General features: G+C 40.1%; 1 protein-coding gene across 5 annotated transcripts in view; it reads right to left on the bottom strand.

Moving 5' to 3' along the window:
* Positions 1–15,207, bottom strand: part of TTC7A (tetratricopeptide repeat domain 7A) — a 202,106-nt gene that overhangs the window by 109,561 nt on the left and 77,338 nt on the right. For all 5 annotated transcript variants that reach the window (XR_011679309.1, XR_011679310.1, XM_071427863.1 and 2 more), the window contains one exon: positions 11,685–11,845. Coding sequence is in view for 3 of the 5 variants with exons in the window: in XM_071427863.1 (XP_071283964.1) it covers positions 11,685–11,845 (161 nt within the window). In the remaining 2 variants the exon portion in view is untranslated. The remainder of the gene's footprint in view (positions 1–11,684; positions 11,846–15,207) is intronic.

The following is a 15,207-nucleotide window of genomic DNA, read 5'->3' as shown; positions in this document are numbered from 1 at the left end:
TGTTAATTTCAGAGTTCACACATCAGAGGAAGCATTTCAAATTTATTCATTCATTTGTGAGAACCTCTACAGGGCTTTGTCCTTAATGACTGAGCAACACTTTTTCTTTTTTTTCAGCTGTGACATTATTTGCAACCAGTCTTACAGCTTATTACAGCCTCATAAGTGCTTAAGGGCAAATCTGCCCTACCCTGTAAGAAACATTAATTCCTTAAGGTGCTGTTTAGATACAGAATTGCTTCATTGGTTCTTCCCTGTAATAACTGTGCTTACAGTGACACCTAAAACCATGATTTCTGTCTCTTCTAGGTCTGGCAACTAATCCCAGACTAATGGTCATGTCTATGTAGGCAAATAATGAGTACCTGCTGGAATACATAATTTGTGAGTACTGCTTCTATCTTTTCGCGGCACTGCAACTTTGCACTGGACTGTTGCTTAGACTGTCTTAGAGAAAAAATAAATGATAGTTTAGCTAGATATTTTTTATGCCCAGAATTCCTGGGCTCAGGGTGGAAGTTGCTAAACCATATAAAATGAGACATTTGCTCTGCCATGTGCAGATACTGCCTTAGATACTGCCTTATCTCAAATACAGCTTTTGCACCAGAACTTTGCAGGAGACCTAAGTGGAGAAATGAGTAAAGTCTAAGTTAATAACTGATGAATATAAATTAAAAAAAACCTTGCAAGGATTAGGCATGTTTTGAGCCAGTGAGGCATCTGAAGAAGTTATATTTTTCTTTTAAGACTAGACTGACCTCTAGAATACCAAAAATCTGTACTAGAATTCCCTATACACTTTTCAGTGTTGCTATCACAGCTAATGAGCTGAATAAAATCCCATTGCAGCAGCTTATTTAGATACTGTCCTTCACAGTATCATCACAGGGCTTAAATAATAAACTAATATTGCAGAAGTTTAACACGTTTGTTTCTAAATCACCCCAGAAATTAAGTGAAAGGGTAAGCCTTAAGTCAAGTTTGCTTTGCTGTCCTTCTTTCCCTGTGTATCAGTCAAACCTTTTAAAACAATGTCTTGATCCAGATGCATTTTGCTTTTTCTTTTTTTCCCCAATTGGAAGAAATGTAATGGGGCTTCACTCAAAAGCAGTCTTATACATGCGGGATAAAATCTGTCTGCCAAAACTAAGAAATACACCCTGTCTAGGGCAGCATGGAGAGGGGAATAACACCAAAGATCACAGGCTTTTAAATGCCAGTTTTCCTGCCCTGCACAACACACATTTGGACATCATTATCCTGCAGGATCTCCCTTCCTCTTCCCCACAGGCATTTTGCATAGGACCATGCCCCTGCTGTGGAAACCCTGACGTTTGCAGGTGGCCAGTGAAGCAGCAGGCAATTGCTGGTTGCCACAGAAAAAGAGGCAACATAACTCCAGAGTTGCTAGTAGAGCAGGCTTCAATCCCTATTATGTTTGAAAATCATCTGGTGTGAAGGCTCCAAAGAGACCATATATATTGAATCTTTTTTTTCCTTAAGTGGACTTGAAAAACAAAAACCTTGTTTCAGTTGGCATTTCCAAACTGACAATGTGCAGCCTCTTGATTACGATGGGACATAGTTTGTACCCCTGGCAACAAAGGAGACTCCAGACATTTTCATCTGCTTTAACAGCAGAGCAATGAACAAGAAAATGTACCATCCAGTTTAGTTTCAGAAGAATGTTTATCATGAAAAGATCATTTAGTACATGCATCCTGACTTTCACATATAAATGTATATGAAGTAACACTAATTCATATAAGCACTCTGGATGCAAAGAAAACCAAACAAACCACAAATCCTTCCAAACAATAAACTCCCAATATTACTGTGCTCAGCTTTTAACAAATCCTACTACAGAACAGCACTATAGTGGTGGCTCAAAGGCAGCCGAAGTCTCAGCGCTCCCCCTCTCAGGAGCCATTCCTTCTGGAGATGTAGGAAGAGCACAGATTAAAGCAATCCCACATAGATTAAAAATCCTCCAGGGGGGAGATCAGCACAGCTGGATGGCAGCAACATGATCTACCCTAAATGAACACTGGCCCCATGCCACCTACCAGCGGCTTCCTGAGGCACACATTACTGCTAGCTTTATTTTAACACAGTACATAGGGCATCTAAGCCTTGGAGACTGCTTTGTGCAGGCCACGAAAATCCCTGACACTCCTGCTCTCAGAGTCCTTGGCTGCTATGCAGTGCTATTTACCACCAGTGTTTTGCCTGCTGTGGTGGAGCATCCCCACCTCTTTTCGAGGCTGCACTGTGAAATCTGACTGAAATCAGACTGCATCTGAGAAATCTGAATTTTACTGATGCCCTTGCTGCTGCTTTTTTAAGCTGCCTCAAGTACTCATTCTTAACACCTGCCTTGCAAAAGCTCCAAGACGCAGGCTACTCAGTGCCCATCTGTCATTTCTGCATCTTTGTCTGGCAGGGAGTCCCAATCCTGGTGGGGCCCCTGGCACCTGGGGGAGGGAGATGCTCTATATTCTTCTCCTCAAGTGCCATTCTGCAATGCTGCATCACACTGGCCTCTCAAAGCACTTCTGCTGCAGTGGTCTGTGCAGGGCAGGAGGAGACCTAAAGCTGCTCCTCACAGCTGTATTGTTGTATCCCTTTGGATCATGCTGGGTTATGTCATTCCTACTGTGCACTGCTGCACACTTAAACACGACTGAAATGCCAAGAGGAAGTTTTCCCTTTTTCTTCCCAACACAGAAAGTGCCTACATTTTGAAGATCATACAAAAAGGCTGACTGATGAAACTCATGGGGCAGGAGGCAGGGCTTCCTCTTTCACTCAGCAACACAGCTCCTTACCAACTGGTCATCTCTCCCCTCTTGTTCATTACCCACACTGCAGAGACGTGTATTCCCAGCTGGGTTCAGACCCCCACTGCACTACATACCCTACCATCAACGGAAAGACATTTATCTTGTCCTGAGAAAATACAAGAAAAACTACAGGAAAACCTCAAGTCATTACAAGCACCCAGATGGCAGATACAAAGGGCCAGACTGCAGAAGGAAAAAATAAAAGAAAAAAATAGTATTAAAAATGTGAATTTTTAATTCACTATGAATTTCAATTCAACTGCTTACTGGCATGGACTTGACTTGAGGTGCTAGATACCAACCTCATGCCACTTCTCCAGCTGATAGGGACATATGGAATAGAGTTCACTGCATTAATTTCCAACAGTTCACATGTCCAGCCACAGTGCTCAAAACCACAATTCTATGTCATACTTGCATCATTCTGGTTGAATTTTCTGTTGGCATACGTAGGAAAAAACTCTGCTAATGACTGTGTTGCTTGATTAGGCCATTTAGCACTCCATCCTGATATTCCCTCTTCCTCCTAAAATACAGCCTTATAACTAATTTAATGCCAAGCTACATATTTAACAAAAAGCTTCAATTCAAGGTAGAAGTGAATAAGGGAAAGTAAAATTATTCAGATAATCTCTTTCCTGTTGTAAAAATGTTAGCATAATAGGAAATATGTCATGATATCTTCTAAGACATGTTGGTAACAGAACTTCTAGGTTACAATCTTTCTCTCCATGATAAGACCTGCATTCTTCACTATCTTTCCTTTACATACAGAGACTAAAACATTAAGTAACATCAATAGTGACTAATATAAAATAGTATGACTGTGCCTGCTTACATATTTGGTTCTGTTCATCAGAAATTAATGACAATGGAAACAGTAGCTGACTTACCATCTAAGATGCAATTACTGCCAATTACTGCAAATACTTCTAAGCCAGTGAAGAGCAAGGGCTTTCCCTGTTTTCAGAAGGTAGAAACCACATCTGTGGCTGAAAAATTACCATACTTAGTTTCTGTTCCCTGGTGAGTTCTTCAGAACATCTGAATAAATCTGCCTCCCTCTTCTTTTTGAAGAAAATACAAATCAAAACATTTTGTGCTCTTCTCATTAGATAAATAAATCCTCCTAGGACATCAGAGCAGAAGTCACTCAAGTCTGAAATTTCCAGCTGGAAATAAAAAAGCCACCCGTTTCACTGAGTGATCAGAGCATTATACTCGACTCATCTCAAGACAACATAGCTTGACCACACTGCAGACTTCTTGGAAAGTCATTTCCCGCACTGAAAAACAATTTGCTAAGCATAACGTCCGTGCCTCTTCGTGTTTCAGGATCTGTTTTTCAGTAATGCTTATCAACAGTAATTCTCAGTGAATTCAAATTTTTAATCTCAAAAACCAATTCCCAACAACAACAACAAGAAATCACTCTTGATCATCCTTGCATTTGAGACTTTTTAAAGTTTCAGAAAATTCAGAAAATATTTTCCCATTCTTCCCTGGTAATCAGTTTCTGAGAGCCTCAGGAAACAATTTCAGATTATTGTATCTGTATGTTTGACAGCAAACTTTTCGAAGCCTTCACCTTCACCAGATGTGAAGCAATGAAAAAACAAGACAAGCTGGGTATTTTGTTTATTGACAGTGCCTTGAAGGAGTTCAGGAAGGCTCCAAAATCCTGTTTTCTGGCAGAACTGCTGTCTGAATTTGCTAACAAAAGCTGGCACCCCATTCAGCCTCACTGAATACCTGTGTAGCCCCACAGCAGGAGAGGAAAGTTTAGAGCTGGGCTTCCCACACCAACAACACTTTTCTTCTTTGGTTCTCTTTTTTGATTTCCAGGCAGCAAGCATGCCTTAGGTTCTCCTTGGGATCTCCATGAACCAGGTCTACCTTTGGAGGTCACAAAATCACCTGGCAGAAACACAGGGATCTCAATCACTAAGTCTCTTCTTACCTTGGATAACCCCTACATGCACATACTATGGCTAAACTCCATTTCTAAAAGTTCTTACTGACAATGACTCTGCTGCCCAGAAAATACACACATGCTATTTTTCAATATACTCTGGTATCCAGGGTAGACAGTCAGGGCTCCTAAACACTTCCTTTGAATATAAAGCAGAACATACTGTTCTGCTGTTCAAAAGAAAATGGTCCCTAGTAGGGAGCAAAGTGTGTGTTGGGGGAACTAAGTGGTAAGGGAGATACACAGAGCTCTGAAGAACAGAACCCTGTGGCTTCTAGCTCAAATGAACCATGCTAGTCCTGCATTTTTGAATCTATTCTTAAATTCCTTATGTCTGCATTTGCATAACTAGTATTACCTCTGCAATGCCAAAACAAAGATCTAGAAGCACTGCTGCTCACCATAAAGGCCTTAAATGCAGGGAGGCAGTAGCCATTTACTCAGATACTAGAGAAAAAGTTATTATGAAATAAAATTGACTTTTCATCCAGAGGAACAATTTTAACCATTACTGTAAAGGCTGGAAAACTGTTTATCTGTTCCTTCCTTTCATACCATACTAAGAAAATTAGTCTGCAGTAGGTTTCCTCTCTAAGCTCCACTTAACTCCTTTTATTCATATCCTGAACCCTGTGCTATGAGGGAATGGAATTCTCTCCAGTTACCTTTGAATCCAGCTCTGTAATTTTAAGATGGATTGATATGTACACTAACACAAATCCATTCCTGGCACAGACATTATCTAGGGTGGTATTTCTTCCCACCGCATCAAGCTGGCGAATAAAAGGCTATCATGCTCACCTGCCCTGCTGAATTTTTGTCTTCGATCAGACTATGACCCTTAGAGAAGCATGCACATGCCAATTTGAATCTGCCAAAAGAGGAATCCAATCTTGGATACTGTAACTCAAAATTTCATTTTCTTTCTTCATCATGGGGGGTGAGGGGGGCAGTGCCAGAAGTCTAAAAATAAATCCAAACCAGAAAAAAGCACCCTAGAACTTCCTAAAATTTTTTTTAGCTCTAGGTATCTGTTATCTTTAATAGAAGTCAGGAGACTACCTTAAGTTCTTCCTTCGTATATTTGCCATAAAAATACTCAATATCATTACTAGTTCTACAGAGTATAGTCCCAATTATTGCAATATATCACCAAGGTTTTTAAAGGTTAACTCTATAAAAAACAGAGAACTGTAACATGCCAGCAGAAGCAAACATTCGTGGTTACTACAGCAAAAACCCCAGCTCAACCCTGCCATCTCCACACCTCCTTTAGTGAATCACAGAAGCCTAATACATTTTGTATTCTTGTAGCACAGTACTGTTATATCAAGTACATTCTTCCATTCTTCCATTTTTTCTTCCATTCTTCACTGTCTTAGAAGCATTTGCAGTAATTGGCAGTATTTGTATTATTGTCTGGGGCGCCAATAAAGAAATAAAAACATTTTTGGGTCACTCTCGCCAGCCAGGGTGTGAACACACCACTACAAGAAGTCAGCTTACAAAAGCTCCACCCTTAAGAGTTTTGAATATCCTATTTATAAAAGTTGTCTAGCATGATCAAATGCTACAGCCAAAATATTAATCTGTCCTTGCTTTAGATCTTACACCCTTGAGGAATTCAAACAAAACAGTATTCTGAGAATTTTAGCAAGCTGCTCTCACCAAGATGTACTGACTTCCTTGCCTCCTGCCTAATGATGAACTGGAATCATAAAAATGAGCTGATCTGATTCTCTAAGGCTGAGGCCACCACCACTTCCATGAGAAAAGTGGTAAAACCATTGCAGGGCATGCACAGCTGTAATTCCTGGGGGTGAGGTGGGAGGGATAGGGGGCACAACTATCCTCACTTAACAGTGGCAGTGTGGCAGTGTAGATCAGCCACAACACAAAGGTGGGCAAGCCATTGACTGAGGGACAACTGGCTGGCTCTGTGTTCTCCATGAAGATCATAGGCAAGAACACAGATCTACTTTACTGCTGTCAACAGCACTGCTGGACTCTACCACTGCCCAAAAAGATATGACTCGAAGAAAGCACGAGTTGTTTGTTTTCAACACACAAGAAAGAGCTTGACAGGCAACGGAGAGAGAATTCAAACTAGAAATGACATTTTAGCCCTGCATTTTGAGATCTCGACTTTACATCAGGGTTGAGGGGTTTTTTTTGAGGCAAATGGAAGCACCTGGTAAATGGCATTGCTTATATTCCACAGAATAGCTCTCCCCACAGTAAGTCTGCACCAGACTATGACAAATAAATCTTGCCAGACGATTACTTCACATGGCCTTAATGAAATTAATGTAGCAGTGATGAAATCAAGGACATTTTCTGTCAGTAAACCACTTCTAATCTAGAGGAGAACTTTATATTTTGAGGGCTGGCTGTAACAAATAAACCGTTTCTGCTAAAACAACACCAACACCAAGACAACATGCACAATTCCCCAAGCAGAATTTACTTCCTTTTTTATAAACACTTTGCAAGATACACATTTAATATTTATTGGCATTCTGAGCCTTTTTTTCACTCCATTTACAGTAATTACTCTTGTGCTAGCTTTTTGTAGAACAAAAGCACCTGCATTTGACACCTACATTGCTCCAGAATACCAACCCACATGTTTCTTTTTGAGTCTTTATGTGTAGAACAGCAGTGCTTCCCAGAAGTTTTGTTATTTCTCTTTGTAACTAGTTTACAAACTCTGAGAGCAACAGAATAGTGACTTACAGTCTAGAAAGAGAAGGAATATTAACATCTGTTCATTTAAGAGAGTTACAACCCCTGTGCAACAAGCAGAACTGCCACAGAGACATGATAATTTAACAAAATATTCACCATCACATCGGGCAGCAATTAGATGATGTGACATGTTATGCCAGAAGACTGCATTGTTCTAACATAATGGGGAGCCATCCAGGAGACATGAAACTACCCAGTGAACAACAGAATAGGTTTGGATAAGCAGTCTGGGAGCAAAAGAGTATCCATAAAATGGATACGCTATTTCCAACTTTATACTTGGTATAGACATTCATTTTTTTCCACTGCTGGAAGCTAACCAATTAAAGCTAAAAGATGACCAGAGAGCAAAACAGTAATCTGGAAGAGGGGTTGGATTAGAAAGGCAAAAACACTTTTATACAAGCAAAACTGGAAGGAGGAAATATTACTAGCTGAAAATAAAGGAGCATGTTAAGCTCTGTGGAGGATTCTGCAGGCTGTTAGACCCATGGGACTTCTGCATGCAACATTGTGAGATGGATACAGGATTTAAAAACCAAATTCATTCTAAATAAACAATGAATTACTTTAGGAAGATCATCTGGAAGGCAAAGGAGTGTTCACTAACATTATTTCTTCCCTGAGACAAGCCTGTGAAGGTAATCACTGCCAGACTCAGGTAGAACACTGCCCAAAGGCTGGTCTTCGAGCTGGAAAAAAATTACAGGAACCCATCTTCAGAAAGGCTTATGATTAGCATTACTGACCTGGAGGAGAGACACCTGATGCTAACAGGAGTCTTCTTACCCAAATGTGCTGAAGACAGTCCTTTTGAAAAGATATACCACAGCCAACTGTTGGTACCGCATACATTCATTCTTTATAAAGCATGCCATCATTGACAGGATGTAAAATCACTAAGTTTTATCCTGGGCAGTCTCACCCCATAGAGAGGTGTCAGAAACTTTTCAGATGATACCTTCCATGTAAAGGTTGCTATTTCTATCTTTTACAGTCATGGCAAGACAGTGTATTTCTTCTGGCTCAGACCAGCTTGCAATATGTTCAGCATAGTTGGCTCTCATTCTTCTTTTATGAAGTCTTCCTCTGTCATTGCTTGACAGTACATTCAAGTGTTCAAATTCAGTCAGTGATTCAGCGACTGGAATGTAATGGATTTGTTACTACATGCCACCTTTCAAGAAGTCATCTTCCTAAGTTCATTTTGTGCCTTTTGGATATCCAGATCTTCAATAGCTCAGTCCAAACCACTGCATCTTTCACTGTATTCAGTGCCTACGTTTCACATCCCTCCTCCCTGAGCACCACATCAACCTCTGAAATGTACAGTAAATGTTTAAACACATGAACAAGGGGCACTTTCAGGCATATTTGGGTCAGTATCATGAAGTTCATGCCAAAGGATGTTGTGTGTTAGCTGAGCAATGCAGTGTATTTTTTCCAACTGCTTCAGCCAACAGCCAACTACATGAACTATCCTAAAAATATTTCTTCTTTAAAATTTGTAATAAAAGGATTTAATATAAAACAAAAAAAGCAGCAACTAACTCACTTTAATTACATACAGAGACCAGGGAAACAGTATGAGATGGCTGTAGTTTGCATCAGCTAAGTCCTTAATTTTTTACATCTTACGCTTTCTTTTATTTAGGATATACATCTAGGTAATGTTTCTGGGGTTTTTTTCTGCCATCTGCAGAGCCCTAAGGTCCTTTAATGTAGCTTTCATCATCTTTTCTTGATACATGCCATCAAACTGTGCTTCCAACGAGAGATGTCATTAGGAAGGGAGCCCCCAGGCACCATATTACACAGTTGCCTGGTTCATATAGATGTGAATTGGGAAAAATAATCAACCACTTTTAAATATAGCTTTAAAATCATGCAGTTGAACTTGCCTACACTATTTACATGAAACATCTTATAGTTATTCCATACAGTAGTAAAATTAGCATTTTTCTATAAGGTAGTAGCAACTGGAGATACACAATAGCATCAGGTCTTTGTCCCTTCAAAGAGGTTTCACAAAGCAGTAAAGCCCTTCTAGCATAAACTGCACTAGAAAGCCTAAAATGGTTTCAAATTTGGTACAAACTATAGATGTACTCTGTTATTTTTGCTTTCCCCCTCCTTATTGGACTCTCATTCCTTTTTTTCAGAAACACTTGTTTAATTCTATTTTTCAAGCTTTTATTTTTTTTTTCTTGCCTTGGAACTCTGACATTCTTTCTCCATTCCCTCACCCATGAGTTATTTGCTGGCTGGTTAAGAAAAAGACCCACATGGAGAGAGGGCAGTCACACAGCAGAGGCAAGAAGCCAGCCCCTACTCCTCCATCCATGTGTACCTGTGAATGAATCTCACTGTCAGCCTTGTTACACTCCCCTGTGCGTGCAAGGAGCAAAGAGGGGCCCTTGCAAGGGCACACAAGCCTTTAGCAAGGCTGTGTCTAGGGGCAAGCATGAACCTGGGCCTTCACTACCAATACTAAATTCCTTCTACCAAAAACAACCAATTCTCCAATTCTGCTACTCCTTGGCCAAGGTCTTTGTGCACTCAAAATTCGCACCCACAGAAACATAAGAGATAACAGTCTTATCAGCTTTGGGGAAATCAGATTACCAGACAGCACAAAGGAACCCACCCAGCAGCCCTCCAAGCTACTTCGCATACAATGCTTGCTATGTTTTGTCCTCCCCTGAAACATAAATAATCAGTAACTGCTGGGGGAAAGATCCAGGACATGATGGACCAGTTGGTCAATCGGACAAGGCAAACACTCTTCTCCTGACATAAACAACCTCTTCCTCTGTCTTGTGTATCTTTAGGTGTTTTTGTAGTCTTCAACAAACATCTAATCTCCAACAGTACAATGTGACCTTTCACTGTATGAGGGGTTTTTACTTTGTTTATTACTTTAAAACCCTAAAACACAATTCAACAGCCACTGGGCTATTTCCTGCTTCAGTCATACCTATGTTCACAATCTAAAGAGCAGAGCTGGCTTCATTTTAAGAGTGTTTCCATTACTAGTTTCCACTTCATTCTCAAAGAAGTGCAGTCTTAGCTCCTCACATACACAAAGTAACTAACCTCAAAAACACAGGCAGCAAAGCTATTTTAAATGGCAACATGTAGTTTGCAATAAAAACATTATATGCTGATACAGCGCTGTAATTCTGAAAGATCCTAAAGATTCAAGCTCACAATTACACAGCCTCAATCTTCCTATGACCTGCCTTTGCTCTGTTTAGACAATATTTCATTCAGCTTCTGGACTAAACCTGTGGAGGCTGCTCCTGCTTCTGAGAATGCAAGGCTCTCTAAAGGCAATGATGCACAGGTTTAGAACACTATTTAAGCACAGGCAATTCCAAATGAAAGCTAGTTTTCCAGCAATGCAATAGGATTTTCTGCAGTTTGGCTGAAAAACTCAGCTAGTATGAAATCACCAGATAATACTACAGTAGCTTTAATTTTTGCACAGAACAGACAAATTCATTGTTTTGAAAGGTCATGACAGTAAATTGCATGGAATTCAATTTACCTCCCTCAGATGGATGAGGGTCTGAGTCAAACAGAGAACAGTAGAAGCCTTTGGCTCCAAGAAGTCTGTGCTGATTCAAACTTACTCCTAGGCAGGCAAATCGTCCTTCCTCTCAGCTATACATTATCACAGCTTGTGATTTTCAACTGATCTTTTTCCCCAGATGTCATATTGCAGGAAATTGTGTCATAGATGATCATCAAAGCAATGGTCATTGTAAGAAAAATTTGCTTTTAACCAGGGAGTCACCAAATATAAAATTACTTATGACACAGACACTGTCATAGTTGTCTCACCCTCATTTCTCCACATCTTAAATGAAATACAAAAAACTACAGGAAACAACACCCTCAGCACAATACAGAAAGACAAATACTGGAAAAGAAAGCAAGTGTAAGGATTACAGGAAGACTGTGAAGCCAGAAAGTAAAAGAATACCCTCCTCAGGAGGGGAGTGACACACCTGTAACACGTGTGATTTAACAGGCTCCTTGTGTATAAATGAGAACAACAGCTAGTGAGCAGTTCATTCCTGACTGGATGCTTGGCACCAGGCAACAGCTCTTACCTAAAGCTTTCTGGGTATTCAACAACAGCCATGTTGATAACATCCAGTGCATGCTGATAGTGCTTCTGAGCTGAAAAGAGGAGGGCCAGTAGATGAAGTGAATTCATGTCATCTTTGCACAGTTGCAGGGCTTCTTGAAGATGGTCTATAGCATCTGAAATCTAGAAGGAGATGGGGTAGAAATAACAAGAGAACACATCACTCTTTCAGTCCTACATTATACCTCAAAAATAAGAACAAACAGAGTAAATAGAAATTCTGAAGAAGTTTTGCTTAGGCACCTTCTACTATCAAAACAGGTTGCCAAAATTAACAGACTGCACTGCTTGAAAAAAACCCACACATTCTAGAGAAAAGAAGTCTGCAGCATTACTAAATCACTGCTTATAAACAAGAGCAGCAGACCTGATCCCATCAACCCCCTCATCCTCTGGCATGGTGATTCTATGATGTAAACATATCCACCACAGATGCCCAACTCTCAGCTCCATTTTCTAGGATGAGTGGCTGACTCTTCAGCTGGGGGTGAGCACTGCACATCTCTGCTGCATTTTGTCTCTCATAATGGCTCTACAAAGTCTTTCATGATTTGGATCAAGAACATAAAAATTAAGTTTGAATGTTCAAGGGTAAAAGAGTCAAGATTTAAAATGCTGTCAAAAAAAGAAATATATTTGCAAGCAGTGATGTAAAGAGCAGTCCTGACAGTCACAGCAGCAGCATGTTATTAGAACCAAGTCTCACTTAGCAGAAAACTTAACATCTATAATGAATGCAAGTCTATCACATGCTCTTTGTGATCCAGTACACTATTTTAGACTATCTGTTCAAAAGGGAACTTCTTAGCAGATTTTCTTTAGTTTGTTTACTGGTAAGTTTTATGTAGAGGATTTTCTTTAAGATTCTCTAGTGTCTCAAATTACTGTTACATAAATTATTGCATTTCTGTGGCTCTGGAAGGCTGCAGAAAACAAAGCATTAAAGTGTATAAATTGCTTTTCCTCATGTATGCTTTCCTGCTCCTTCTCTTAATGGATGGAGAATGTAGTTCCTTCTTTTCTACTATGAGAACTTCCCACCTAGCACAGCCTTACAGACATTCTCCTACCCTGGCATACCACCAGTGTCAAATTCCCACCGCCTCCACAGACCTCTCACAAAAACAAGAAGCACATAACTAAGGAAAGCAACAATGACACCACCTCCAGCTACTACAGAGGTTGTTGATTACCTAAAGTCCAGGTATCCTTCTGGGAGCAGTGTATATTCTGTTCATAGGACAACTTCATCCAAATGTCCAAGTGACATTTCTCTCTCGCTGTGCACACATGAGCCATGGTACTTCACTCTGTATTACTGGTGACTCCATGCAAGCCTGGAGATCAGTGTGACTGCTCCAGACATAACCCCAAACTGGCACTTGGCCCACAGCATCAAAACTGCTGAATGTCCTGGCTTGGATTCAGACTGGGATACATGACTGACTGCTCAGCTTTAATGAATTACTGCTTGTCAGTGGAGCTACTTTAACTACATGTGTTATTAAAGCCTACTGCAAGGGTAAACACGTTGACCTAATCACTAACGTTCCCTCAGCAGTTTACTAGAACACATTTTCATACAATATAAAAATTCTAGCAATGACAATACAGCTTGAAGCCAGGATCAGACAGTGGTGGGTCCAGATCTGCTTGTCCACAAAGTTGTTCACAGATATACCAGAGGTATATAAATTTGACTTGCTAAAACAAAGCTGCTGTCAAGACTTCTTGCACTCAGGACTAAAAACCCTTCTATTTCTTTCTATTTCTCTGTCTCAGAGCTGCACAAATACCCATAAAGAAAATACAAGTTTGGGGAAAAGTTAATTAGAAGAAAACCTGCAAATCAAACAACTGGAGAAGACTTGGAGCAACCCGTTCCAGATGATCCTGCTTTGAGCAGGGATTGAACTGGGTGATCTCTAAAGGTCCTCTTCAAACTATTCTATGATTAAGACTTGGGAAGGGGAGCCTAATTTGCTAGGATGAATCAGGCAAAGAATAACACTTGCAACTAATGCCTTTACTGAGGGACTTCAAAACTGTAGGGGCGCTTGACCTTACTCGTGTGAGAATATGCAAACTGAGACTTGCTTTATGTGTTGAAAATGACTTAGGATCAAACTGCAGGTAGGTCCACACCCCTACCAGAGGCTGGCCATCCAAGGAGCTCTCTGACTCTGTTGCAACATCCATGAAATAGAGCTGCAAAAAAGTGAGTTGTGGTCACTCCTGCAAATCTGTGTCTGCTGGAGAGGCAGCCACATACTGCTGGAAGAAACATCATCTAAAATAATTCTGTTCTCTAGCATGGGGCCTGCAATGGTTACATCTCATTTCAGTGCTTCCCTCTAGTATCATCAGAGTCACAAGCAATGGCTGGCTTTAAAAATTAATCATGCTTCCCTGGCACCTAATTTATTAACTTGAGTCCAAAAAGACTCCTTAGTGCTGTAACACCATTACTAGCCTACACAGTACTGCTGCATAATTAGAAACAGTGGACAAAAATAATATGAACTCTCTGCCTTTACAGAAAGCATTATGTGAAACAACAACCTGCAACAGACTAGACACAATGAAATACAAACTAAATTTCTAGACCAACAAAAGCAAGATATTTGGCAGCAGTCAACACAAAACTTCTTTTGAAAGATGCATTTTTATTTAAGTAACTATATAATTTGAGAAAGATGGAAGCTGGTGTCACCCCAGATGGCACCCTGAAATGTCAGGGCTTTATCAGAGGCAGGCTGCCAGTTTAAAATTCCCTACAAGTACGGCACTTTAAAATAATCTTATTTCAGCTGGACTGCAAGTCTAAGTAGGGCCTACAATTAGAAGAAGCTGCAGTTCCCTGATTTATCATTCTGTTAACAAATATACCACATGCTTTGCATGGCACACAGGTATCTTCACATCACACTGATTAGGAAGCAAAGATGCTGCAGTAGGCCAGAAATAGCATCTTGCAGCATTACCAAAATAATGCCACAATATGGACTGTTTAGGCTGCCTTTTATATAGTAGGATTTATTTCAATAATGCTATATGTCTCCTTAAAAACAATGCTGGTATGTCACAATTACAAGTATAAAAAGGAAAACAGAGTAAGTGTAAAAAATACTTCCTAACAGTAGAATGAACTTGGGTATTTTAAATGGTAAATGAAACAGGAACCCTTAAGAGGAATTTTCAGGCCATATAATTTCACATCAGTTGACAGTTACACTTAATTAACCATTACAACTACCCACTCCAACTCTTTTTATAGCATGGAAAGGGGAAAGCTTTACTGATTGGCAAGAATTTCCATTGAAAACAGACTTGCTACAGCTCACCAGAACCTCAGGAAAGTAGGTATACACCTATGGGTTATTACTTAGTTCTTTCTACAAGCCATTCTTGATCACCAGAACAATCTAGGCTAGGATGTAGGCAGAAAAGCAGCATGTTGCTTTTCAGCAGAGGAGGCAGTTGGT

Source organism: Agelaius tricolor, unplaced genomic scaffold (assembly GCF_023055355.1).
Source record: "Agelaius tricolor isolate 1412-34295 unplaced genomic scaffold, bAgeTri1.0.p SCAF_1, whole genome shotgun sequence".
Classification (NCBI taxonomy): domain Eukaryota; kingdom Metazoa; phylum Chordata; class Aves; order Passeriformes; family Icteridae; genus Agelaius; species Agelaius tricolor.
The sequence above is the reverse complement of the archived record's forward strand: the minus strand, read 5'-3'. Positions and strand labels throughout refer to the sequence as shown.